Below are 19290 nucleotides of genomic sequence, written 5' to 3' on the forward strand. Positions count from 1 at the left end.
CGCAAAGATAAAAAGCTGCTGAAGGATGAAAACGCGCTGTTGCGATGCAAGATGCAGGGGCTGAAGCAGATACTTATTTGATTGGGCAGCCATGCAGGCCGCCTCCCACACGGGTTGCCTCGCGAGCTGCCTTGTATGGCAGTGTTTTGGCAAAATGCTCAGACACGCCATGCATTTCACGGGTTGTGCAACGGTTCCAAACCGTCGAATCCTGCTCAATTGTTAGCTGAATTGTGGCTCTGAGCCGTGGTTCTTCATCACAAGAATACCTGCATTGTAACTATTCACTTTTCTCAAACACCGTTTCGACTGCGCGGCTTGCCAAATCCAAGCATGGACCACGTTCACGATCATCATAATGCGAAGCGGCGGCGGCTGGACGAACGCATTCAGCCGGGCGTGCGACAAAGGGTCGAGCATAGCTGCATGACCATATCGTCTTTGATTGACCAGGGGATTCATCATCACGGAGCTGTACAATCCATAGAGCATTCAACTTCATATAGCCTGGCATTCCAGACACATCAGCAGACTCGAAACTCAACGACAAGCACTTCTTCGGCACCTTTCAAGCTCCTTGAACAATCGAGCAACCAGGCAGCGCAGCCTTTTGAGGCGCGATTTGCTGCTCCTGCGCGGCGTCTCAGGCCATGGGAGATCTCTGATCCATGCAATCCCTCTCCAGTGCAGGATTCCGCCACATCTTTTGCGCTGTGGAATTCTCACAACGCTCCTACTCTGCCATTTCAAACTCAAGATGTCTCCCCCCGATTCAGCGCCTTATTCGTACATGACTACCCCATCACCACATCCAAACATTGCAGATGATCACTCTGAAAATGAAGCCCAAGATCCGAATACATTCATCGCATCTCAAGCGAATACCGAGCAAAGTGTGATGGTTTGCTTTGGCATGGTGAGTTGGCCAGTCTGAACCTATTCCTCGTAGCTGATCCATGCAGATCTCAGGTATCTCGGGAAGATGCGAAAGACCAAACTCGAGCGAAAAGTTATCCCCATTCTCGGTTACGCTCAACTCTTCGGAGAACTTTAGCGCAGTTGGAGACCCGCGATTGAAGGGGCGAATCTTTTCAGAGCACGGACAAATGGTGCAGGGTCTTCTCGACGAATCCACTCTAACACTTCATGTCTCTTGCATCCCAAACGATGACATATCAAAGAAAAAATCGGGGCAAATTTCTGCGCTGTTTCCATGTGACTTGGAGGTTACCGTATATGGTGATTCTGATCTATTCGAGCAGATTGGCGTCTGGCTCCAAGCGTATGGAGTGTACCTGCAGGATCCGCGAGCATGCCATCAGGATGTCAAATACTGTAACCCTCATCGATTATCCTCAGACGACTTCGAATCTTGCCCTTTGCTCTCTCAGGCCATATCCCATGCTCTCAAAGTGTCATCTTTTCAGGGCATTACAGAGGGGCCGGATTTGCTGGATATTCTCAGCAGTAATGTTGAGCTAGAGGAGACTCCTCAGCCTGCAAGCATACAAACAGTTCTCCAAAGGTAACGTGTTCTTAAATGCTTCATCTTCCAATGTCTCAGTGGACTGACTGAATGAGGAGGTTTAGTCACCAGAAGAAAGCATTAACATTCCTGCTTCGACGGGAAAATGGCTGGGCTTTCGAGACGAATCAGCTAGACATTTGGGAGAAAGTAGATAATGACCAAGGACGATTGTAAGTGGTCTTGGAGCTGCTCTTGTACCAAGACTAACATGGCCTGTTTGCAGCTTTGTCAACCGGATTTCGTCTACCCACCAAGAAGAAGAGCCTCCTCAGTTCTATGGAGGCATCATTGCGGATCCAATGGGTCTTGGCAAAACATTGACAATGATTGCTTTAGCAGCTTCTGACTTGGATAGCAGTAGTAATGCCACCAAGGATCTCATGAAGAGAGAGGTGGGGGATAACCCCCGTATCGCAACTACTCTCATTATTATTCCCCCTCCGCGTATGTCACAGAGACTCAATTCTAACGAGGGATAGTTGCTTACTATTGCTAGTGCTCGGTACCTGGGAAGAACAGTTGTCTGAGTAAGCCCAAGAGGATCTAGGATACCCAGATATCAACACAGCTAATAGTTGGGCAGACACGTTGTGGCAGGCGGTTTAAAATGGCAGCGCCATTACGGAAAGACTCGGTTCACTAGCCGGTATGACCTTGACGATGTAAACGTGGTGCTGACTACCTACCACACCGTTTCTGCTGAATGGAAGAATGAGCGAGAAGCCGAAAGCTCAATCCTGTTCTCCGTTTGCTGGAAGAGGATAATCCTAGATGAAGGTCAGTCGCAGCTCGCTGCTCTTATTCATAGTTTCGCAAGAGCACCAAAATTCCCAACATCTGACGTGGATAGCTCACTTTATCCGGAATGGAAAGTCAAGGATGGCCCATTCCATCTGTGCGCTTGACTCTATCGCGCGATGGGCTGTTACTGGAACGCCCATCCAAAACCGTCTCGGCGACCTTGCTAGTCTGCTCAAATTCATCCGGGTGTATCCCTACACGGATCCGAGGCATTTTGACGCCGACATAGCTCACTTTTGGAAATCTGGACAAGATGAAGAGGCTGCCAAGAGATTACAGCGCCTATCAGCTTGCATATTGTTGCGCAGGCCTAAAACAACAATCAATCTTCCTCCAAGGCAGGATCTGCGTTGTCCCATCGACTTTAGCCGCGAAGAAAGAGAAATGTATGCCGCAATAAGAGAGCAGGCGATAATAAGAATCGACGAAGCATTGCAAAGCAACTCGGAAAGATCGAGGGCGAGCGTGTATGTCAACGTGTTACAGCAAATCGAATCGCTGCGACTTGTCTGTAACTTGGGCCTCCACTACCACGCAAGACATCAAAAGTCTCTGAATGTGCCGGCAGAAGCGAGCGATTGGACTGGTGACGCGCAACAGACTTTTAACGTTCAGCGTGGAATGGGACCAATCATGTGCGTGCAATGCTCATCGACTCTAGAGTTGACCGAGACTCTTCTCGACGACTCTAGCACCGCATATCAGAATCCAACATTTTCCCGTTGCTTGAAGTTTGTATGCGGCGACTGTATGCAACGGATGAGCAAAGCTGGTCGCAAATTAGGTTGCGGACATCGACCTCCCTGTCCTACAGCATCGGTTTCTATAAGCACAAATATCTTTGAGGATGTTTCCGACATTGTTCCACATCAAATAGAAGCTTCTTCCATTACCCTTCCGTCAAAGATTAACGCTCTTGTCGCTGACATCAAGTCTTTGCCTTCAGACACTAAATGGTATTTTCTGATGATTCTTCATGATTAGCATGTGTATACTAAACTCGTCACAGCATTGTATTTTCAACCTGGAGGCTAACTCTCGATATAATCGAAGCTGGCCTGGATCAAGCCTCGCTGCGCAGTATTCGTTTCGACGGCAGGGTACCTCAAAAAGAACGCCAGTCAGTTGTGGACAAGTTCAAAAACGATCCAAGCATTCGCGTCATGCTACTCACCCTATCATGCGGCGCAGTTGGGCAAGTACTTCCTCGCCTAGATGCTTTTCGAAGCCTTGGTGTAGCTAACAGTCCTGTAGCCTTACGCTTACTGTCGCGTCGCGAGCATATCTCATGGAGCCTCATTGGTTTGTATTTCGGTGTATACGTTTCTTGCAATTGTATTATTTACTCGTTCTTTCAGGAATCCGACTCTCGAAGAGCAAGCCCTGGCTCGAATCCACCGCATTGGACAGACGCAGAGTGTTACGACGGTTCGGTTCTACGTCAGAGATTCATTCGAAGAAGTCAGTAAATTTCCTCAGCTTGTATTAGAATAGAGAATAGTCACTTATAGGTTCAACAGCAAGTCATGGAACTTCAAGAGTCGAAGAAGAGCCTTGCCGGGGTCTTGCTCTCTCCGCATGACGGCGGGCACACTGACGATAGTCTCGGAACGCTTCAAGTGAGTTGCTAGCATTCGTTGCACGAATTAACCAGTACTAAAACACTTCTAGCGTTTGAGGGTATTGCTTTAGCACAGCAATGTCGGTGGCTGGTGATGTTGACGACGAATAAGTCGAGAGGGATAGAGACAAAGAACGGTGAATTGTCATGACGATACACGATTAGGTGGTAGCGGAATCATTGTCACCTTGGAAATCTGGAGCGATGCAATCTTCCCCTCGCGATGAACAAAGAAATCCTGGAAGATATTCTTCGGAGGTGCTGATTCACTGGGGCAGCTGGCCTGAACCGAAATGCATCTTGGCAAGTGCACGATCACGTGAGATTGGGATTACAGGCAAACAGAAGAAGAATATGATAACTGAAGCAAGCCTAGCAATTTGATATAATATATAAACTCAAAGACCAGTATCCTTTTCACATACCACAAAATACATGTCTTAGTGCTGCAGAGTTAGCAGACCTGGTCGGTAGGGCAAAAGATCGTAGGTGCCCCCAGAGTTGGTCGCTCGGCCCTGGTACAGGAACTGCAAGTTGCAAGGATCAATCGTCATGGTCTGATCAGGATTGCTGCGAATCAAATCACCGTGGCTGATGTCGTTGGTCCAAGTAGCGCCGCTGTTCGCCTTGCCGGCGAAAGGCTTGCTCTCACTTGCGGCTTGCGCCGTCCATGAGCCGCTCAGGCTGTTGGAGGTGAAGGATCGGAAATAGCGTCCGTTTGCTCCAATGGCCTCGACAATCATGAGATATTGGTTGGAGCCCGAGATGGTGTAGACTTGGACGGCCTCGAACAGGTTATTGGTCGAATCGCTCATAACCACCGTCGAGGCCGTGCCAAAGTTGCCCGGGAAGTTTCCAATAGGCATGCTAGCCCTGTAGATCTTCCCATTGTCCCCAGCGAAAAAGAGGTACATGTTGGAGCTGTCGCCAATGACTGTCTGGTCAATAGCGCTCGCTCCGGATATAGTTCCAGAGAAGAGAGGCTGCGGCGACGACCATCCACTCACGCTCGAGGGATTGCTGTTTGCCATGTAGGAGAAGGTAGTTGGTCCCCATTGATAGGCAAGGACCCAAGTGTTTTTGGGAGAAAAGAAGAAGAGTGTGGGCGCAACAGTGCCTGGATTCATCTTGTTCTGGCTGGCTGATCCCATGTTAGACCAGTCGCTAAACAGGCCAAAGTTCATGGACCCCCAGATTGATCCAGTGTCGTGGAACGATCCAAAGACGAGATGCTGCCCGTTGTAGGTGACGTGAGTAAAGTCTTTGAGAGACGCCCATCCTGATTTTGGATTGGCCAATGCACCAGTTGAATTCCAGCGGTATGTTGATGGAAGCGCACAGGCGGCTGCGGCAGCTACTCGTGCAGTGACAAGACCCGCCGAAGCGAGCAGCAAAGCTCCAGTCTCGAAGAGTCTCATTATGAGGGATTGATGCTGAGAAGACAGTTGAGTTTGGTAAATGAAGATGGAATGAAGGATTGATGCATAATGCCTGAAACTTATAGTCTTTTTATATGTTCACGACCATGTACACCGGGTATTGTTCAGAGGTTTTGGTACGTCTGAAGTACGTGGTGACAAGCTTCACTCACACCAGATCAAGCTTCTCGATGGATAAGCATATTGGTAGTGGCACTACCCCATGCTCACGGAAAAGCGCTCCAATCGGCTTTTTGCCTCGCACACCGCGCAGAGTTGCACTGCGAAGTTGCGGGGGTAGCACTCATGGCAGATATAACAACAGCCGTGTCTCCGTAGACATGTCTACTCACTGGCTAAATTGCATGTTTCTGAAATGGACTGAGCTGGGCCAATGACACTTGACGTCTGTTCCTGTTTAAGCAATGATTGATGCTTGAGCATTTAACCGGTTTCTGACAGGCTCATTGTCATGAGAGAGCCGGCTGTATACTAAAAGATTATGTAAGTACATGTAGCCATGTTACAAACGCTCGTAGACTGACGTCGACTCGAATGATGATGCTATCATGTGCGTTGTTACAGTCGACGAGACATCTTATAAGCGCACGAATCATAAGACACTTCACGGCATATGTTGACGGCATTCATCGCCCCAGAAACCGATACGAGAAGAATAACTTGTCAGGTTTTCTTCCAATTGGACCATCCATTAGCCATGTTATTGAATCATGAACATGGATAATAAGGCCACTACTTAACGAATCGACACTGGAGCTGATGATATGGTCTTTGGATATAAAAGACATGTGAGCTACTTGTACTTGGCAGCTCGTGTTATTTTAATATACTCGCAGATTCATCACATGTCTTTTACCAGCTCCTAAACTTTGTTGAGTATTACTTCTACTCAGTTTATGCCGAGAAAATGCAAATATTCCTGGGACATGAGCTCTTTCCCAAGATTATTCAGCTACCCTATATTATCGTAACATTTTTTTTCTCTCTTTCGATTGAGAAAAAGACTAGCTGACGAATCGTAGTGACCTGTGGCATTCATGAAAATACAAGATAATAACCCATATAGCATATCGCTTAGTGCTGTGCTTTCGGGAATGCTATATTGTGGACAAGCAATTCTATCGTTTGCGTTTTCTTCAGTCATATAGAAGCTCACATAAGCAACCAGCTCTAGCTGGCGCTTGACCTGCAACTGTGCCTGGATTTCGCAGCATTGAACGCTAAAAAACTTTTGTATCAGCCACGCAAATTGGGCTTATCGATTAGACGCAGATAGGACCTTGGCGAAACGTCTTTCAAGATGAAGACAAACAAAAAAAAGCCATGATCATCCTACAACTCATCACTCTTTTGTCTGTTTCAATGCTTCCGCTGACAGTCTATCAAAGACTGAGAAGCACTAACTCGTGCACAATGGCGCAATCAGCTCTCAATATGAGTAACATCGTCTAAAAACAGTGGCAATAGTGGCGCACGGATATCGATCTCGCGGCAACAAAACCGAGGACCGCTCGTCAGCTTTTGGTGACAGACCAGCCCCAATGACTCGGAAGCCAACGCCGAGAAAGCGCCTTCTTAGCGTAACAAGAATCTGAGAGTGATTCCAACGCCCAGAACTCGCTGCTGGGAGTTCTTCTCCACCAAAAAGGCAGCAGATTGTGGAGTAGATAGCCTCGGCGCTATTACAAACGACACGAGCAACCTAGTCGATGACAACAGGCTCGATTACGTACTCCAGCCTCATCCCATTGTTCGCAATGTCTGGGGTGCAGCGGCAGCTTCAGCTAACAGCAGACCTGCAGATCGCCTGACGGTAGTTGCACGCCTCGCCCAATTCAAGGATGCATTCGGCGCCTCTCAAGCCCTGCGTTCCTGCTTCTAGGCCGTGGCTTTTGAATCCCGGTCCGGGTATCGTCATCACTAAAAGAGCTTCTCGCCACGCCTCATTGGAGCTCGAGTCCCCCCAGTGGAGAAGCCTGTCGAGCACGCAATCGCCTAGCACAGCGGCCATGTCCGCGTACGGAAGGCTGTCGCTGAGCCATCACCAGATTTTTCCAGGGAGATGGCATTTTTCTCTCGCCGTGGATGGGGTTGCATTAGATAATGGCATGCTTCTTTTCTTCTCGAAGGAGCTAAAGGTTGCAAGGGGAACGAGCCTACTTCATCTGCGTGATTGCCACACCGTGATTCTCGTTTCCCAGCTTTTCATTTCTCTTTCTTTCTTCCTTCAAGTTCTGTAATTGTGTTGCATGGCACCAACGACAGCGAGCGAGCCAGCAACTGAGTTGAGAGTTTAGCGGGCTACTGGTTCAACACAGCGGGATAGTGACGCCACACCCGTTGCCAAGTTCAGGCATTGGACTCCTTCTGGAAGCTCGTCACGTTGACGCGAGATACCTCGACGCAGCTCCCTTGTTCTCTTTTCTGTCTTTTATTACAGCACTTTCTTTACTACAGCGAGAGAAAAAAAGTGTTTCTATTGAAAAATCATGGGCTATCGCCAAGACTATAACCCCGAGGGGTTGCCCGACGAGGCCAAGAAGGATCGCAATGACCCTCTCGCGGTAACGACCGACGACCTCGAAGGCTCGACACACATTCTCCAGGACCGTCTACGTCGGTCTCTTTCAGCGCGCCAGGTCCAGATGATTGCCATTGGAGGCACCATTGGAACCGGTCTCTTTCTCGGCACCGGCAAGTCGCTGGCCACTGGCGGTCCAGCCTCGATGCTCATCTGCTACGCCATTGTCGGCTTCATCGTCTTTGTGACGATGCTCAGCTTGGGAGAGATGGCGGCCTTTTTGCCAGTGGCGGGTAGTTTCTGTACATTTGCGGGGTAAGAACTGTTGCCAAGCCTCGAGATGTTGAAATTTCTTGCTGACATTGTAACCCTGTGATTTAGTCGCTTTGTCGATGACGCTTTTGGCTTTGCCCTGACTTGGAATTACTGGTTCAACGACGCCGTCTCAACAGCCTCCGATTTGGTTGCGCTTCAGCTTGTGTTGCAGTACTGGACGGATCACTTTCCGGGGTGGGCTCTCAGTTTGATATTCTGGTTTGTTTTGATTGCGGTCAACATTGCTACCGTGCGCGCATACGGCGAGGTAAGCATGAACGAGCAACATCTGTCGAGAATGGATCTAATAGACCTCAATAGCTCGAATACTGGTTGAGTTTGCTCAAAGTCATTACGATTGTGGTGAGTAGCCGCCTTGATGCTTTACTTTTGCTGCCAAACCCAGGCTCACAATTTTCAGGTCTTCATTGTCATGGGAATCGTTGTCAACTGCGGTGGCAATGCCCAGGGCCATTACATTGGTGGTGAAAACTGGCATATCCCAGGTGCTCCTTTTGTTGGTGGCATCGGTGGCTTCGCCTCTGTCTTTGTCACTGCTTCTTTTGCCTGTAAGTGCACTGCTGGACTCCCAACAGCATGAAATCGGTGCTAACAAGATTTCCCCAGATGGTGGTACCGAATCCATCGCCATTACCGCCGGTGAGACCAAGAACCCTACGAAAACCATGCCCAAGGTGGTGAAGAATGTCTTTTGGCGAATCCTCCTCTTCTAGTACGACTCTGCGATTGCCTCTTGAACGTAACATGTTGCTGACGCCCTTGCAGTATCCTCTCTGTTCTTCTCATCGGCCTCAACATCCCCTACGACTACCCCGGCCTCAACTCCAAGAACACACGCACCTCGCCCTTTACCCTCGTTTTCCAAATGACGGGAGCCAAGGCTGCCGGCAGTGTTATCAACGCCGTCATCCTGACCAGTGTTTTGTCGGCCGGCAACCACGCCTTGTTCGCCGGAACAAGATTGCTCTACACGCTGGCCATGGAGGGCCATGCGCCCAAGGTCTTTGGCAAGCTCAACAGACACCAGGTGCCTTGGGTGGCTGTTCTCGCCACTGGCTTTGTTTCTGGCCTCTGCTTCGGCTCCAGCTTCATTGGCGCGGGCCAACTTTGGAACTGGCTGCAAAAGTACGTGATGCTCCAACGTCTTGTTTCTTTCACAGTTTGCTAACAGCTGCTTATAGTCTCGTCGGTGTCTCCAACCAGCTCAGCTGGATCGCCATCGGCATCACTTCGCTTCGCTTCCGTGCCGCCATTGCCCGCCAAGGCAAGACGCATCTGCTGCCATTCAAGAACTGGACGTATCCGTTCGGCCCGTGGATTGCCGTCGTGCTCAACTCGTTTCTCGTGCTCATCCAGGGATGGAGCTGCTTCAGCCCCAAATTCGACGGCGTCAGCTTCGTCAGCTTCTACATTGAGCTGCCCATCATGCTGGTCATGTACCTCGGCTGGAAAGTCCTCAAGCGCACCAAGTTTGTGCACCTGGACGAGATGGATCTCGAGACGGACGTGCACACGGCGGAAGAGCAGGTGGAGGAGGAGGAGAAGGGATGGAAGGCAAAGGCAAAGAGCGCTTTTGGATGGTTGTTTTGAGCATAGCGTTGTTGTCGTTTCTGCCCTTTTCTGCTCTTTTATCCCTGTTAAATCGTCGCAATGACGAAAACCGCCCGTGGGTTGGCAGCCTCGTGGATTTGTACAAAGCCGTTGGATAACGATACCTTTGAATATTTTTAATGATTGCACATGATTCGCCTCATATACGGCTGTGCCCATGAGGTAAACCTTTGTCATTGGTGACATGAAAGCCTAAAACCAGCCCGCCTGATGCTCCAAAAATGCTGTTAATGTTCAGAAAAGCCCCCAAGGCAGCAAAGAAAACAAAGAACCTTTTCCAACCCTTCCCAGCCAACGATCCCGGCTCAGATCATGCACCAACGCCCCGCCTTTTTCGTGTTTCGCTGCCATTGGCCTCGCAAGCATTGCAGCAGCTTCCAACCTTCACGCCGATGCAATCACCGACGCCTCTGCTCTCTCGGCCATTGAATCCGACGTCATCTCCCTGCTCATCTCCCTGCTCTTCCGCTTGCACAGCTCTGCGTGATGTGGCGGAATCAAGTTGTACAAGATGCCCATCATGATGCCCGCCACCGCCGGCCCAAACCAGTAAATCCACTGATCTAAGCAATCATTAGCGATTTGTTATATCTGTGATAACCAGATAAGGGCTTCAAAACAACTCACACGACAAGTCCATTCTCGCAATTCCGTTTCCAAAGCACTTTGCCGGGTTCATCTGCGCCCCCCGCATAGCCTGGAATAATGCCGCTCGTCGAAAAGCTCACCAGCCCCAGCGATGCGCCGACGAGCGCAGGACCCATCCGCGGCCCAAACAGCGCTGCTTGGCGAGGATCGAGGCCGACGCCAAAGGCCAGGAAGAGCAGCACAAACGAGGCAAAAGTCTCGTTGAGGTAGATCTGGCCGGGGTTGGCCTGCGACGGGTCGTACCAGCAGCCGCCGCCACGGACACTAGCAGGAGCAATAAGTAGGTTGTCGTTGTAGATGCAAAGACATTTGGAGTACATACGCTATTGCTCGTTCCTTACCCCAGATGCCGAGGAGGATTCCTCCGCCGAGGGCACCGCCAGCGGTCTGGCCAACGAGGTATAGCAAGCCTGGATGGGAGCATTGTTAGCCAGTAAACAAAATGCGAATTCGCACATCCATAGACACGCGTAATTTACACCGCGGCTTCAAACTGTGACCAGTAGAAAGCTATCCAGTGAGAGAGGGCAAATTAAACTAAAAACGAAACACAAACACACCTCTGGGCACCGAACACAGCCCCGTCAGCACCGCCGCAAACGTAATCGTCGGATTCATGTGCCCTCCCGACGCTGGCGCAACGGCGTATATGAAAGTCGCTATCAAGACGAGGTTGGAGATGCCAATGTAGGCGCCAAGCTGGGGCGTGCCGTACGTCGAGATGGTTGCGACAATCTGGCCCGACACAAAGACCTGGCAGCAAGTGGCAATCAATTCGACGACCTGAGGCGTTGAAGAAAGAAATTATTGTGTTAGCAGCTACTCCCAAACTTTCAATTGCCTCTCAAAGCATTATTTGAGGCTTCAAAATAACAGTCAAAAGCAATCCAATTGACGTACGGCAGATCTCCACAACGCCGGCTCAAACCACTGTCCCACGAAATAGTCCCGTCTGCGATACCACGGCGTCAGCCGCACCGCCTGGGGCCGCACCAGCGGCGCAAACGATCCGTCAAAGGCCGCCAGATCCATCTTGTGAGTGGCAGCCGGCGTGGAAGAGTTGGAGAGCGACACGGCCGAGGAAGCCGCTCGAGCTTGCGTCGTGCCTCGTTCGCGGTCGGCGGGCAGTGGTTTCTCTTGTAGCGGCTCCATGCTTTCTCTATTCAAAAGCCTCCTTCTGGGGGAAGCAGTCTTGCGCGAGACTGAGACTTCTTAAGCGTTCAATTAGAAGGAATCAGACAGCGGATATATACCCCGGGCTTTTGAAAGATGCGGAATCCAATTAGTACCAGGATCGGAGAAGGAAGAAGAAGGGCGAAAGAAGAGACGCATTTATTGAGATTACTGAATACGGACTTGTCGGCGGGATCAAAGACCTGTAGCTCTTCCGGAGTCAGTCAATCACAGCTCAGCTCCCGGCTAGACAAAACGCAAAGCTTCCGGCAACTTTGAGCAGACAGGGATACCAGATACCGCATCGGTTCCAGTTCGCTTGCGCCCGGGCAATCCAGCCTGCATAGGCCATCTCGCTTTTGACTTTTGGGCTAGCGGCGTTGACAAATGGCCTCGGAGTCGTTGCATAAGCATGACAGGCGGATCTAGTAATAAGCATCAGGCGGGCTGGTTTTTAGGCTTTCTGTCACCAATGACAAAGTTTTATATCATGGACACATTCATCATTGTTGGAGCTGAACAAAGGACGAGTTGGCGCCGACATCATAGCATAAGGTAGCGATAACTTTTTGCTACATCAACTTTCCACCCATTACTTACCGTGAACACAACAACAACAACCGTTCCCTCGATACCTGCGTCATCCGTAAAGAGTTTCCCGTGCGAGCCAAAGAGCCCAGCTGCAATACATCGTTCGATATTCGCCCCGAGATGGCGCTCCGGTCTAGGCCTTGCTCAGCGCAACCCCATTGGCGAATCCTCCATGCTGCACGCCTCGAACGGCGGAAATTATTGCTTGGAGCTGATCTCGGAAGGGCCATGAACGGCCCGCCGATCGGAAGATTTAAATTAACTTGACACACCCCGAGATCGCACAAGGCTGGGCGAACATTCGACCCGATCGCCATGGCAAGATGGATTGTTGAACTGCTCCATCACCAAGACTGGTTTGAAGTTGAGCTTGGGTCGTTCCGCTCACAATCACCATCCTTCTTGAGTCTTCTTTTCGGCCCATCATTCCTGCCGGCCGCACTCAAGTAGCCCAGGTACCGGCTTTGATACGATCAAGGCGCCATTCATCTAGCCGCCGGTATGGATCCTGCGTAACGCAAGCATCAACACCATTGGCGATGAAGGCATCACCGCTTCGTAGCCCAGCAGCGCCCAGGCTTGGTTTTCGTGAGTTGCATCGACTAAGCCGGGAAATTACTGTGCTACAAACGACTAATATCTTGCCATTGCCACGACAGACTTACTATCTCGAGGTGGAAATCAGGACTGATGAGCATTTTGTGCTGCCTTGGCGTAATGCTCTGTCGACTATAAGTATGGACGATGAATCCTCCTTTTGAATATCCAATCTCTCTCCATCAGCTTCTTCTTCGACAAAGACACCAAAACACCAATTCAAAAGTCTTCATCACCACCTTGCTATAATGAAGCACCTCCTGGTTACCGCTCTCCTCGCGGCTGGCGCTCTCGCCATGCCCGCCGGCAGCTCCTGCGCTTCTCCAAGCAGCGAATACCCTCCTCCAAGCACCGATTACCCTCCTCCAAGCACCGACTATCCTCCTCCTAGCACTGATTATCCTCCACCAAGCACCGATTACACTCCACCATCCTACCCAACCCCTACTCCTACTCCTACGTACACGCCTCCACCTCCCAAAAATGGAGGTGGCAAATATCCTCCGCCTCCGCCCCCGCCCTCGTCTCCCCCCTTACTCTACTGCTCCTCACAACGGAGGAGGTGGAGGTAACGGCGGCAATGGTGGCAATGGTGGGAATGGCGGAAACAACGGCGGTGGCAACAGCGGCAACGGGGGGAGGAAACAATGGCAACGGAGGGAATAACGGTGGTGGAAACAACGGCGGTGGAAACAATGGCCAATACGAATGCTCCGGGGGCGGGGGCCTATACTCCAACCTTCAATGCTGCAGCGTAGACGTTCTCGGCATTGCTGATCTCGACTGCAAGCCACGTAAGTAGAACGTTTCTGATCTGCCTTGACCCCCTTTATTACAATCAACTGACCGTTCTGTAGCCAGCAAGACGCCAGTAAGTGGAAGCGACTTCAAAAGCATATGCCAGGCGAGTGGCGCGAAGCCCAAGTGCTGTGTCCTCCCAATTGTAAGTTCTTAGATCCCAAAGGCAAGATTCTATGATGGTGGTTTTCTAATTTATCCCCATTAGCTTGGCCAGGGCCTCCTCTGCGAAGACGCCATTGGCACTGCCTAAGTTTGCATCGCATGCATGAGTCTACATGGAATTGTCTCTTGCTTCATAGCGAGTCGAAATGTTTCTTTCTTTCAGCTGGATTCAGCGAGATGGTTATTGACCAGGAAGATACAAGACGGAACGTATAGACGGACATCAGGCTGAATCACACTCATTGGTCATACGTCTACCGTTTGTTATGTCACTACCCTTCGATATTTTGTATCCTTGGAGCTTATTCGCGCCAATTGGATAATTTAGCATTATGTTATTCCCCCCCTAGCCTTAATACAAATCTTGGTACACGATTCTCATCTGTCAATATGAATGCGATCAAGTGTTTGTTGCAGTTTATATGCGGTTATAACTGATTGGACATGGCTGTAATTGCCACAAGTGCAGTAACTGTTGCACTGCCCATGTTTACGACGAAGCTCTCGAGATAACTTGGAGTTAGTCAATAATGCCAACCATTCTCCGTTCTCAATTTACCCCGGCCTAAGTGTGTAGAGGCAAAAGCAAAGCTATCCATCCCATTTCTTGCTTTTTCCCATCTGATCTCGGAGATCTCTAGGATCGCTGAGTTCTACCAGGGTCGCCTTTGGACATTTACTCTCGCCAGGCCCTCATCATCGACATCCCAGCCTGGGCATAGGGGTGTCTAAGAGCAACTTCTGAGCCTAATACCATGGCTCGCAAAACATCCCCCAAGAGCCAAATTGGTCTGGATGTAGGGATCGGGCAGAGTCGTGAGGAGAATGACGGCCAATAGTGTCGGTACCGACAATGATTTATTGATGCCATTCCATATTCTGCGCGATAAAAAAAGTGAAAAGGAGTAACTGCAAAAAGCCGGTGGGTATACTTATTGGTGTCTAGTCATTCAGCCAGAGTATACTTGTTAACGCCTAAATTCCATAGTAGAATAAAAGGCGTATCTCATGCATCAAGACTGAAAGGTTGTTCTTGAAATGGCTGAATGCCCGTAGAGCTGGCGATTTCGGAATGCCATCTCCCATTTAAGAGGCCCGTCACGATACTTGCTTCTACTGCGATCGCTGGCCTAATCACTTTTATTTTGGTATAGCGTATGCCACATCATTACACCATGGAGACAATGAAGAGAGAAATTATTTTTAAATACAGTTATATAGGTTCAAAAGAAGCCGCAAAAGTCGACACATGAAAATCTGTACCCAATCCCAAATCCAACAACAGAATTATATAAAGACAATAGATTTAAACAATATGTTCAAGACCTCGCTGAATGACTTGAAGAATGGATAGCGTAGCAGAATGATGGAGGAGGTCCCGGAGTGAATGAGGGCTCTTTGAGAGGCACAGTGTCAGGCACAGTTTTATGTTTCGGATCCTGGCTGAGCAACTTCTCAAACGCTTCATCATCCTCGTCATTCAAGGGCCACAGCTCTTCTGTTGAAAAGTCCCCTTGAGGAGCTGGCGTGCCGCGGCGAGTTACATTAGCTGAGCCGCCATGCAATGAGGCTGTGTTTGTTATGTCTTGGGTCTAGTTGAATCAAGAGTCTCCAATACCGCGATCATTAAGATAACAGTCGTCTGTATTTGCTTGGGAAGGGGGGCAAATTTTCCTTGCCGTTCTTTGAAGGAGGACGCTCCTCACCGGGTCGACTGGGAGTGACATTTGGGCTCGTGGTCCAATTCCCATTTTCCGCAAAATTCATTTGTATGGGAAATCGGTCAATGTCTCCTCCCTCTCGATCTACCGTCCGCCAGCCACCATCTGACATCACAAGTTAGCCTCCAAAGCTCAATTGCAAGAGGACATGATAGACACGAGCAGCATACCTCGTCCCCGAACACCGTTGGCAGAGCCATGGCCGCTGGAGCCACGACGGCCTCTTTGAAGAGCACCGCCAGTCTTGATGATTGTGATGATAGCAAAAGCCTGGACCTCTTGGACCGAGCTCTCTGCAGCTCTGGCCTCGGCCAGGCGACGTAAAAAATCGGCCGGGCGTGCGCGGCGGACAGCGCTGATCGAACTGCCTCACGGCGGTATGTATCTCTACTGCCTCTACTGCCTTACTACTTCTGCTACCTCTGCTACCTCTGCCCTTAACTTTGATGATCTGATCCAAGTATTCGTAGATATTCCATGTCGAACAACTTGGTCATCATACCTATCGCATCTCGTAAAAGGAGAAAGATAAGTCCCAGATAATGCTGGCCGATTGTATATCTTGTGTTGCACAAAAAATGCTCTGGGGGTGGCTTGACTGATATCCCACAGGATACTGCGACTTCACCAAACATGCTGTATAGAAATAGCTTCCGCTCGGCACAATGAGGTCTAAACCGACATAGTTAGCAAGGGAATATACTAAATGGCCGTGGACAAATACCTCTATTAAATGAAAAGCGCAAATCTTTGACAGGTGCCAGGTCCCGAGGATGGACTTCACAAACACTCTCCGTTGATCGCATTCACCATGGTGTTCTTGAGTTCGATCCCAATCTGTAACCAGACAGACGGTAGAAGAAGTTTCACGAGCATATCGGAAAACAGGCAGCAGAGACGATGCTGGGACATCTTGAAATAACACACTTTGACCAGGCCTCAGGGCGGCAGAAAGACATGAACAACCGTCTAACAGTTGAGTAAAAGCCTGGTATTCATAGCTGACAATAAAAGGCATGATTTGGTAAATCTTTGGAGATTCGCCGCTTCCACCACGGTCGAAACACATACAACTACGCGAGTCAGAAGAAGGATTCTATAGTGATTGGGCCAAGCCTCGATGGTGCGTGAAATGTAGAATCTTCATCCAAGAAGAGAGTCTACCGACATCTTGTGATGGCCTCAGCAACAGCCCGCCACCGAGTAATCTAAGCACCGTTATCCAGCGCAATCCTAAACATGTTGAGATTCTCTGCAGCTGGAATGGCACTTTGACTTTGAGAGTAACAGCGAGTATCAAGCGTGGCTCTATGAATCCGAAATGTCAGCGGCAAAACTTGCTCGAAATCCAATATCACGCGGCCATAATATCTCACCTCGTATCGCAGGCTCATCACCCAGCAATGGACACATCGTTTTGGGATTATTTGCCGTGACAAGAAGCTCTTGGCAAAGAACCTCCTTTGGGCAGATGTGTTTCTCCCATTCATCTGGTAGATTTCGAAATCTGCTCTTGGATATTGTGGTGTGCGGGATCGACCGTGGCTCTAAGGCGACATCTTCGGCAAAAAATGGAGGAGCCAGGATCGGGGGCCCAACATGGCTTGCAGTCTCCGGAGAAAGGACGTGGATCGTGGGCAACTGTAAAACAGACAAATTAGCGTTCATGCTCTCAAATGTCTACACCAATAGCAGAGCCGTACAAGGTTGCAGAGAGAATGCAGAGGATTGGCGAAAATCTCACCTGTATCAGCCATGACAGCGGATATAAACACCACCGAGGTAGTAGCTTGAGGAGAGATATTGTGAGACTGCTTTCACGCCCAGTTGAACTTTTACAGTTTCCAGAGAGATATCCATGGTGATGTTTCGAGACCGAGCATCATCGCCGTTCACGGATGCCAGTGCTTCTTCTCAACCACCTTGCAGTAGTTGGGGGAAATGACGTTGCCAAAGTCAAACTGTTGGCCAGCCCTTCAACGTGAACATTGAGGTGATGAGGCTCTTCAACCAGGACTGCCACAGAGCTGCCAAAGAGTCGGTGAGAACCAAGAAGTCTGGATCCATCAAACAGGCTGATGACGCGTTCCTGCGGACTCATATCACCATCTCGGACACTTTCCATCCAATAATATACAAGATAAAGCGAAATCAGACCATAGCAAGCCGCGGAAAGTCATGCCAAGCCCCTGGAGACCGCCTCAATCTGGGGAAGCACTCGCGTATCGGGAGACCGGCTGCCATCTGGCCGCTCCTATTGGCCCCCACAGATGCAAACTGACCACTTGGCACTCTATTGATGACGTGGATGCGCTCCTGCTTGTGCAGAATGACTGGAAGGTTCTCTCTGAAGCCTGAGAATGGAACAGGCTAGAAACTGTGCGGGGTCCCCTAGATCTTCGCCCTCTTCTCCTCTTCTCTCCCTCTTCTCTTCTTCTTCTTCTTCTCATCTTTCTTTTCATCATCATTTTTTTTTTCACACGGTATTCTTTATGCTGGGGCGGTGACGGTGATTCCAAGTGAGTATTTTTTTTGGCATTTGTTTCTGTCGATATCCATCTTTCTCGGCATTGTCTTCTTCATCTTCGTCTTCACTATCTTTCTCGTCATCTTCTGCCCATATTCCTCCGGTATTCTGCACGGCGTTTCTGCTTTGCCCTCTGTACCACCGATGATTCTCCATATTCCTCTTCACTCTCCCTTTCTCTTTCATCGGCATCTCTTTCATCGTCCTGCTTGATATCTTCGCGTTGTCTCCTTTCTACCTCTCCAGTTTCATTCTGTTCGTTTCATCACCATTTTCTCCCTCTACGTTTATGTTTCCATTTTTATATCTTTGACCTATCGCTTTTGGACTTCTCTCTGCTCACTCCCCTTTTCATATCTTTGTGCCTCCATGTCCATGTCCATGTCCAAATCCAAATCCGCCACGTACAATGAGGCCGTCGAAACCTGCCTAGCGCTGCATCATCGTTTGGAAATGTGGCTAATCATTTGCCGGAGTTGAATAGATCGGAGGTCGTCGAAATGGTATGTCAGTCTGGCTCTTCCCAATTTTTCGTTTCCACCTTCGATTCCACTTCCTGTCCCATGTTTGGCGTTGTTTCCCCTCTGCTTCCATGCCAACACAAGAGATTCGACAGCAAGTGCGGCAAGCTGTCCTCTCCATTTGCCATATCCTCGTGTTGCCTCGCCCTATCTTCCTCTTTCACTCATTTCCTCTCCTCTTTACTCCTCTATGGTATTGGAGTTGTACTAATATGTTTCAAAGGCACCTCCTGTCACCGTCATCGCCTCGTCGACGGCGGAAGAGGGTTCGGGCAGTGATGGCGGGGGGTCTATTGAGGCCTCAGCCTCCTCTCGGACCCTCTTCCGAGCACAGACAGAGGACGATTCATCCGATCTCCTCCTAGACTGTACCCCCTCCGATAACGATACGGATCTGATGAATTTCGAAACTCCAGACCGCCAGTGGTCTATTGAGGCCTCAGCTTCCTCTCGGACTCTCTTCCATTATCAACTCTGAGTGATGGAACGAAATTCGTGTTCAACTCTTGAGGGACCTCGGAAGGCGAATTACAGCCATAGGATTTGAGTAGCGAGGGCAGGTGGTCTATTGAGGCCCAGCCTCATCTTGGACTCTCTTCCATCGTCAATGGGTGTAGTTATTTGGCCCTCTCGCCCAAACAAATAACGTGGTCGCCTCTTGATCTGTCTTCTACAACCATACATCGGTGCCT

General features: G+C 49.7%; 8 protein-coding genes across 8 annotated transcripts; 5 read left to right on the forward strand and 3 right to left on the reverse strand.

The window, feature by feature from the left end:
- Positions 1 to 757: 757 nt before the first annotated feature.
- On the forward strand, positions 758 to 4021 carry TrAtP1_002369 (uncharacterized protein; the record flags this gene model as incomplete). Its single annotated transcript, XM_066111447.1, has 12 exons — positions 758 to 916; positions 963 to 1525; positions 1591 to 1698; positions 1752 to 1972; positions 2025 to 2055; positions 2112 to 2305; positions 2379 to 3285; positions 3339 to 3524; positions 3584 to 3631; positions 3688 to 3790; positions 3850 to 3948; positions 4001 to 4021. The coding sequence occupies 12 exons, from the start codon at positions 758 to 760 to the stop codon at positions 4019 to 4021; spliced, it is 2640 nt and encodes an 879-aa protein (XP_065967522.1).
- A 369-nt stretch (positions 4022 to 4390) lies between these two features.
- Positions 4391 to 5595, reverse strand: TrAtP1_002370 (uncharacterized protein; the record flags this gene model as incomplete). Its single annotated transcript, XM_014085440.2, has 1 exon — positions 4391 to 5595. The coding sequence occupies exon 1, from the start codon at positions 5366 to 5368 to the stop codon at positions 4391 to 4393; it is 978 nt and encodes a 325-aa protein (XP_013940915.1). The 5' UTR covers positions 5369 to 5595.
- Positions 5596 to 7878: 2283 nt separating this feature from the next.
- Positions 7879 to 9836, forward strand: TrAtP1_002371 (uncharacterized protein; the record flags this gene model as incomplete). Its single annotated transcript, XM_014085439.1, has 7 exons — positions 7879 to 8225; positions 8292 to 8493; positions 8547 to 8588; positions 8647 to 8794; positions 8853 to 8958; positions 9012 to 9371; positions 9428 to 9836. 7 exons carry the CDS (start codon positions 7879 to 7881, stop codon positions 9834 to 9836), a joined length of 1614 nt encoding a protein of 537 aa, XP_013940914.1.
- Positions 9837 to 10167: 331 nt separating this feature from the next.
- On the reverse strand, positions 10168 to 11657 carry TrAtP1_002372 (uncharacterized protein; the record flags this gene model as incomplete). Its single annotated transcript, XM_014085438.2, has 5 exons — positions 10168 to 10420; positions 10485 to 10769; positions 10828 to 10915; positions 11066 to 11288; positions 11406 to 11657. The coding sequence occupies 5 exons, from the start codon at positions 11655 to 11657 to the stop codon at positions 10168 to 10170; spliced, it is 1101 nt and encodes a 366-aa protein (XP_013940913.2).
- Positions 11658 to 13114: 1457 nt separating this feature from the next.
- On the forward strand, positions 13115 to 13438 carry TrAtP1_002373 (uncharacterized protein; the record flags this gene model as incomplete). The annotated part of the gene is made up of 1 exon (XM_066111448.1): positions 13115 to 13438. The coding sequence occupies one exon, from the start codon at positions 13115 to 13117 to the stop codon at positions 13436 to 13438; it is 324 nt and encodes a 107-aa protein (XP_065967523.1).
- Positions 13439 to 13446: 8 nt separating this feature from the next.
- On the forward strand, positions 13447 to 13917 carry TrAtP1_002374 (uncharacterized protein; the record flags this gene model as incomplete). The annotated part of the gene is made up of 3 exons (XM_014085437.2): positions 13447 to 13660; positions 13724 to 13809; positions 13873 to 13917. The coding sequence occupies 3 exons, from the start codon at positions 13447 to 13449 to the stop codon at positions 13915 to 13917; spliced, it is 345 nt and encodes a 114-aa protein (XP_013940912.2).
- A 2257-nt stretch (positions 13918 to 16174) lies between these two features.
- On the reverse strand, positions 16175 to 16619 carry TrAtP1_002375 (uncharacterized protein; the record flags this gene model as incomplete). The annotated part of the gene is made up of 2 exons (XM_066111449.1): positions 16175 to 16222; positions 16275 to 16619. The coding sequence occupies 2 exons, from the start codon at positions 16617 to 16619 to the stop codon at positions 16175 to 16177; spliced, it is 393 nt and encodes a 130-aa protein (XP_065967524.1).
- Positions 16620 to 18446: 1827 nt separating this feature from the next.
- Positions 18447 to 19076, forward strand: TrAtP1_002376 (uncharacterized protein; the record flags this gene model as incomplete). The annotated part of the gene is made up of 3 exons (XM_066111450.1): positions 18447 to 18481; positions 18562 to 18580; positions 18822 to 19076. 3 exons carry the CDS (start codon positions 18447 to 18449, stop codon positions 19074 to 19076), a joined length of 309 nt encoding a protein of 102 aa, XP_065967525.1.
- Between the last annotated feature and the right edge of the window lie 214 nt (positions 19077 to 19290).

This window comes from Trichoderma atroviride, chromosome 1, assembly GCF_020647795.1.
Source record: "Trichoderma atroviride chromosome 1, complete sequence".
In the NCBI taxonomy this organism is placed as follows: domain Eukaryota; kingdom Fungi; phylum Ascomycota; class Sordariomycetes; order Hypocreales; family Hypocreaceae; genus Trichoderma; species Trichoderma atroviride.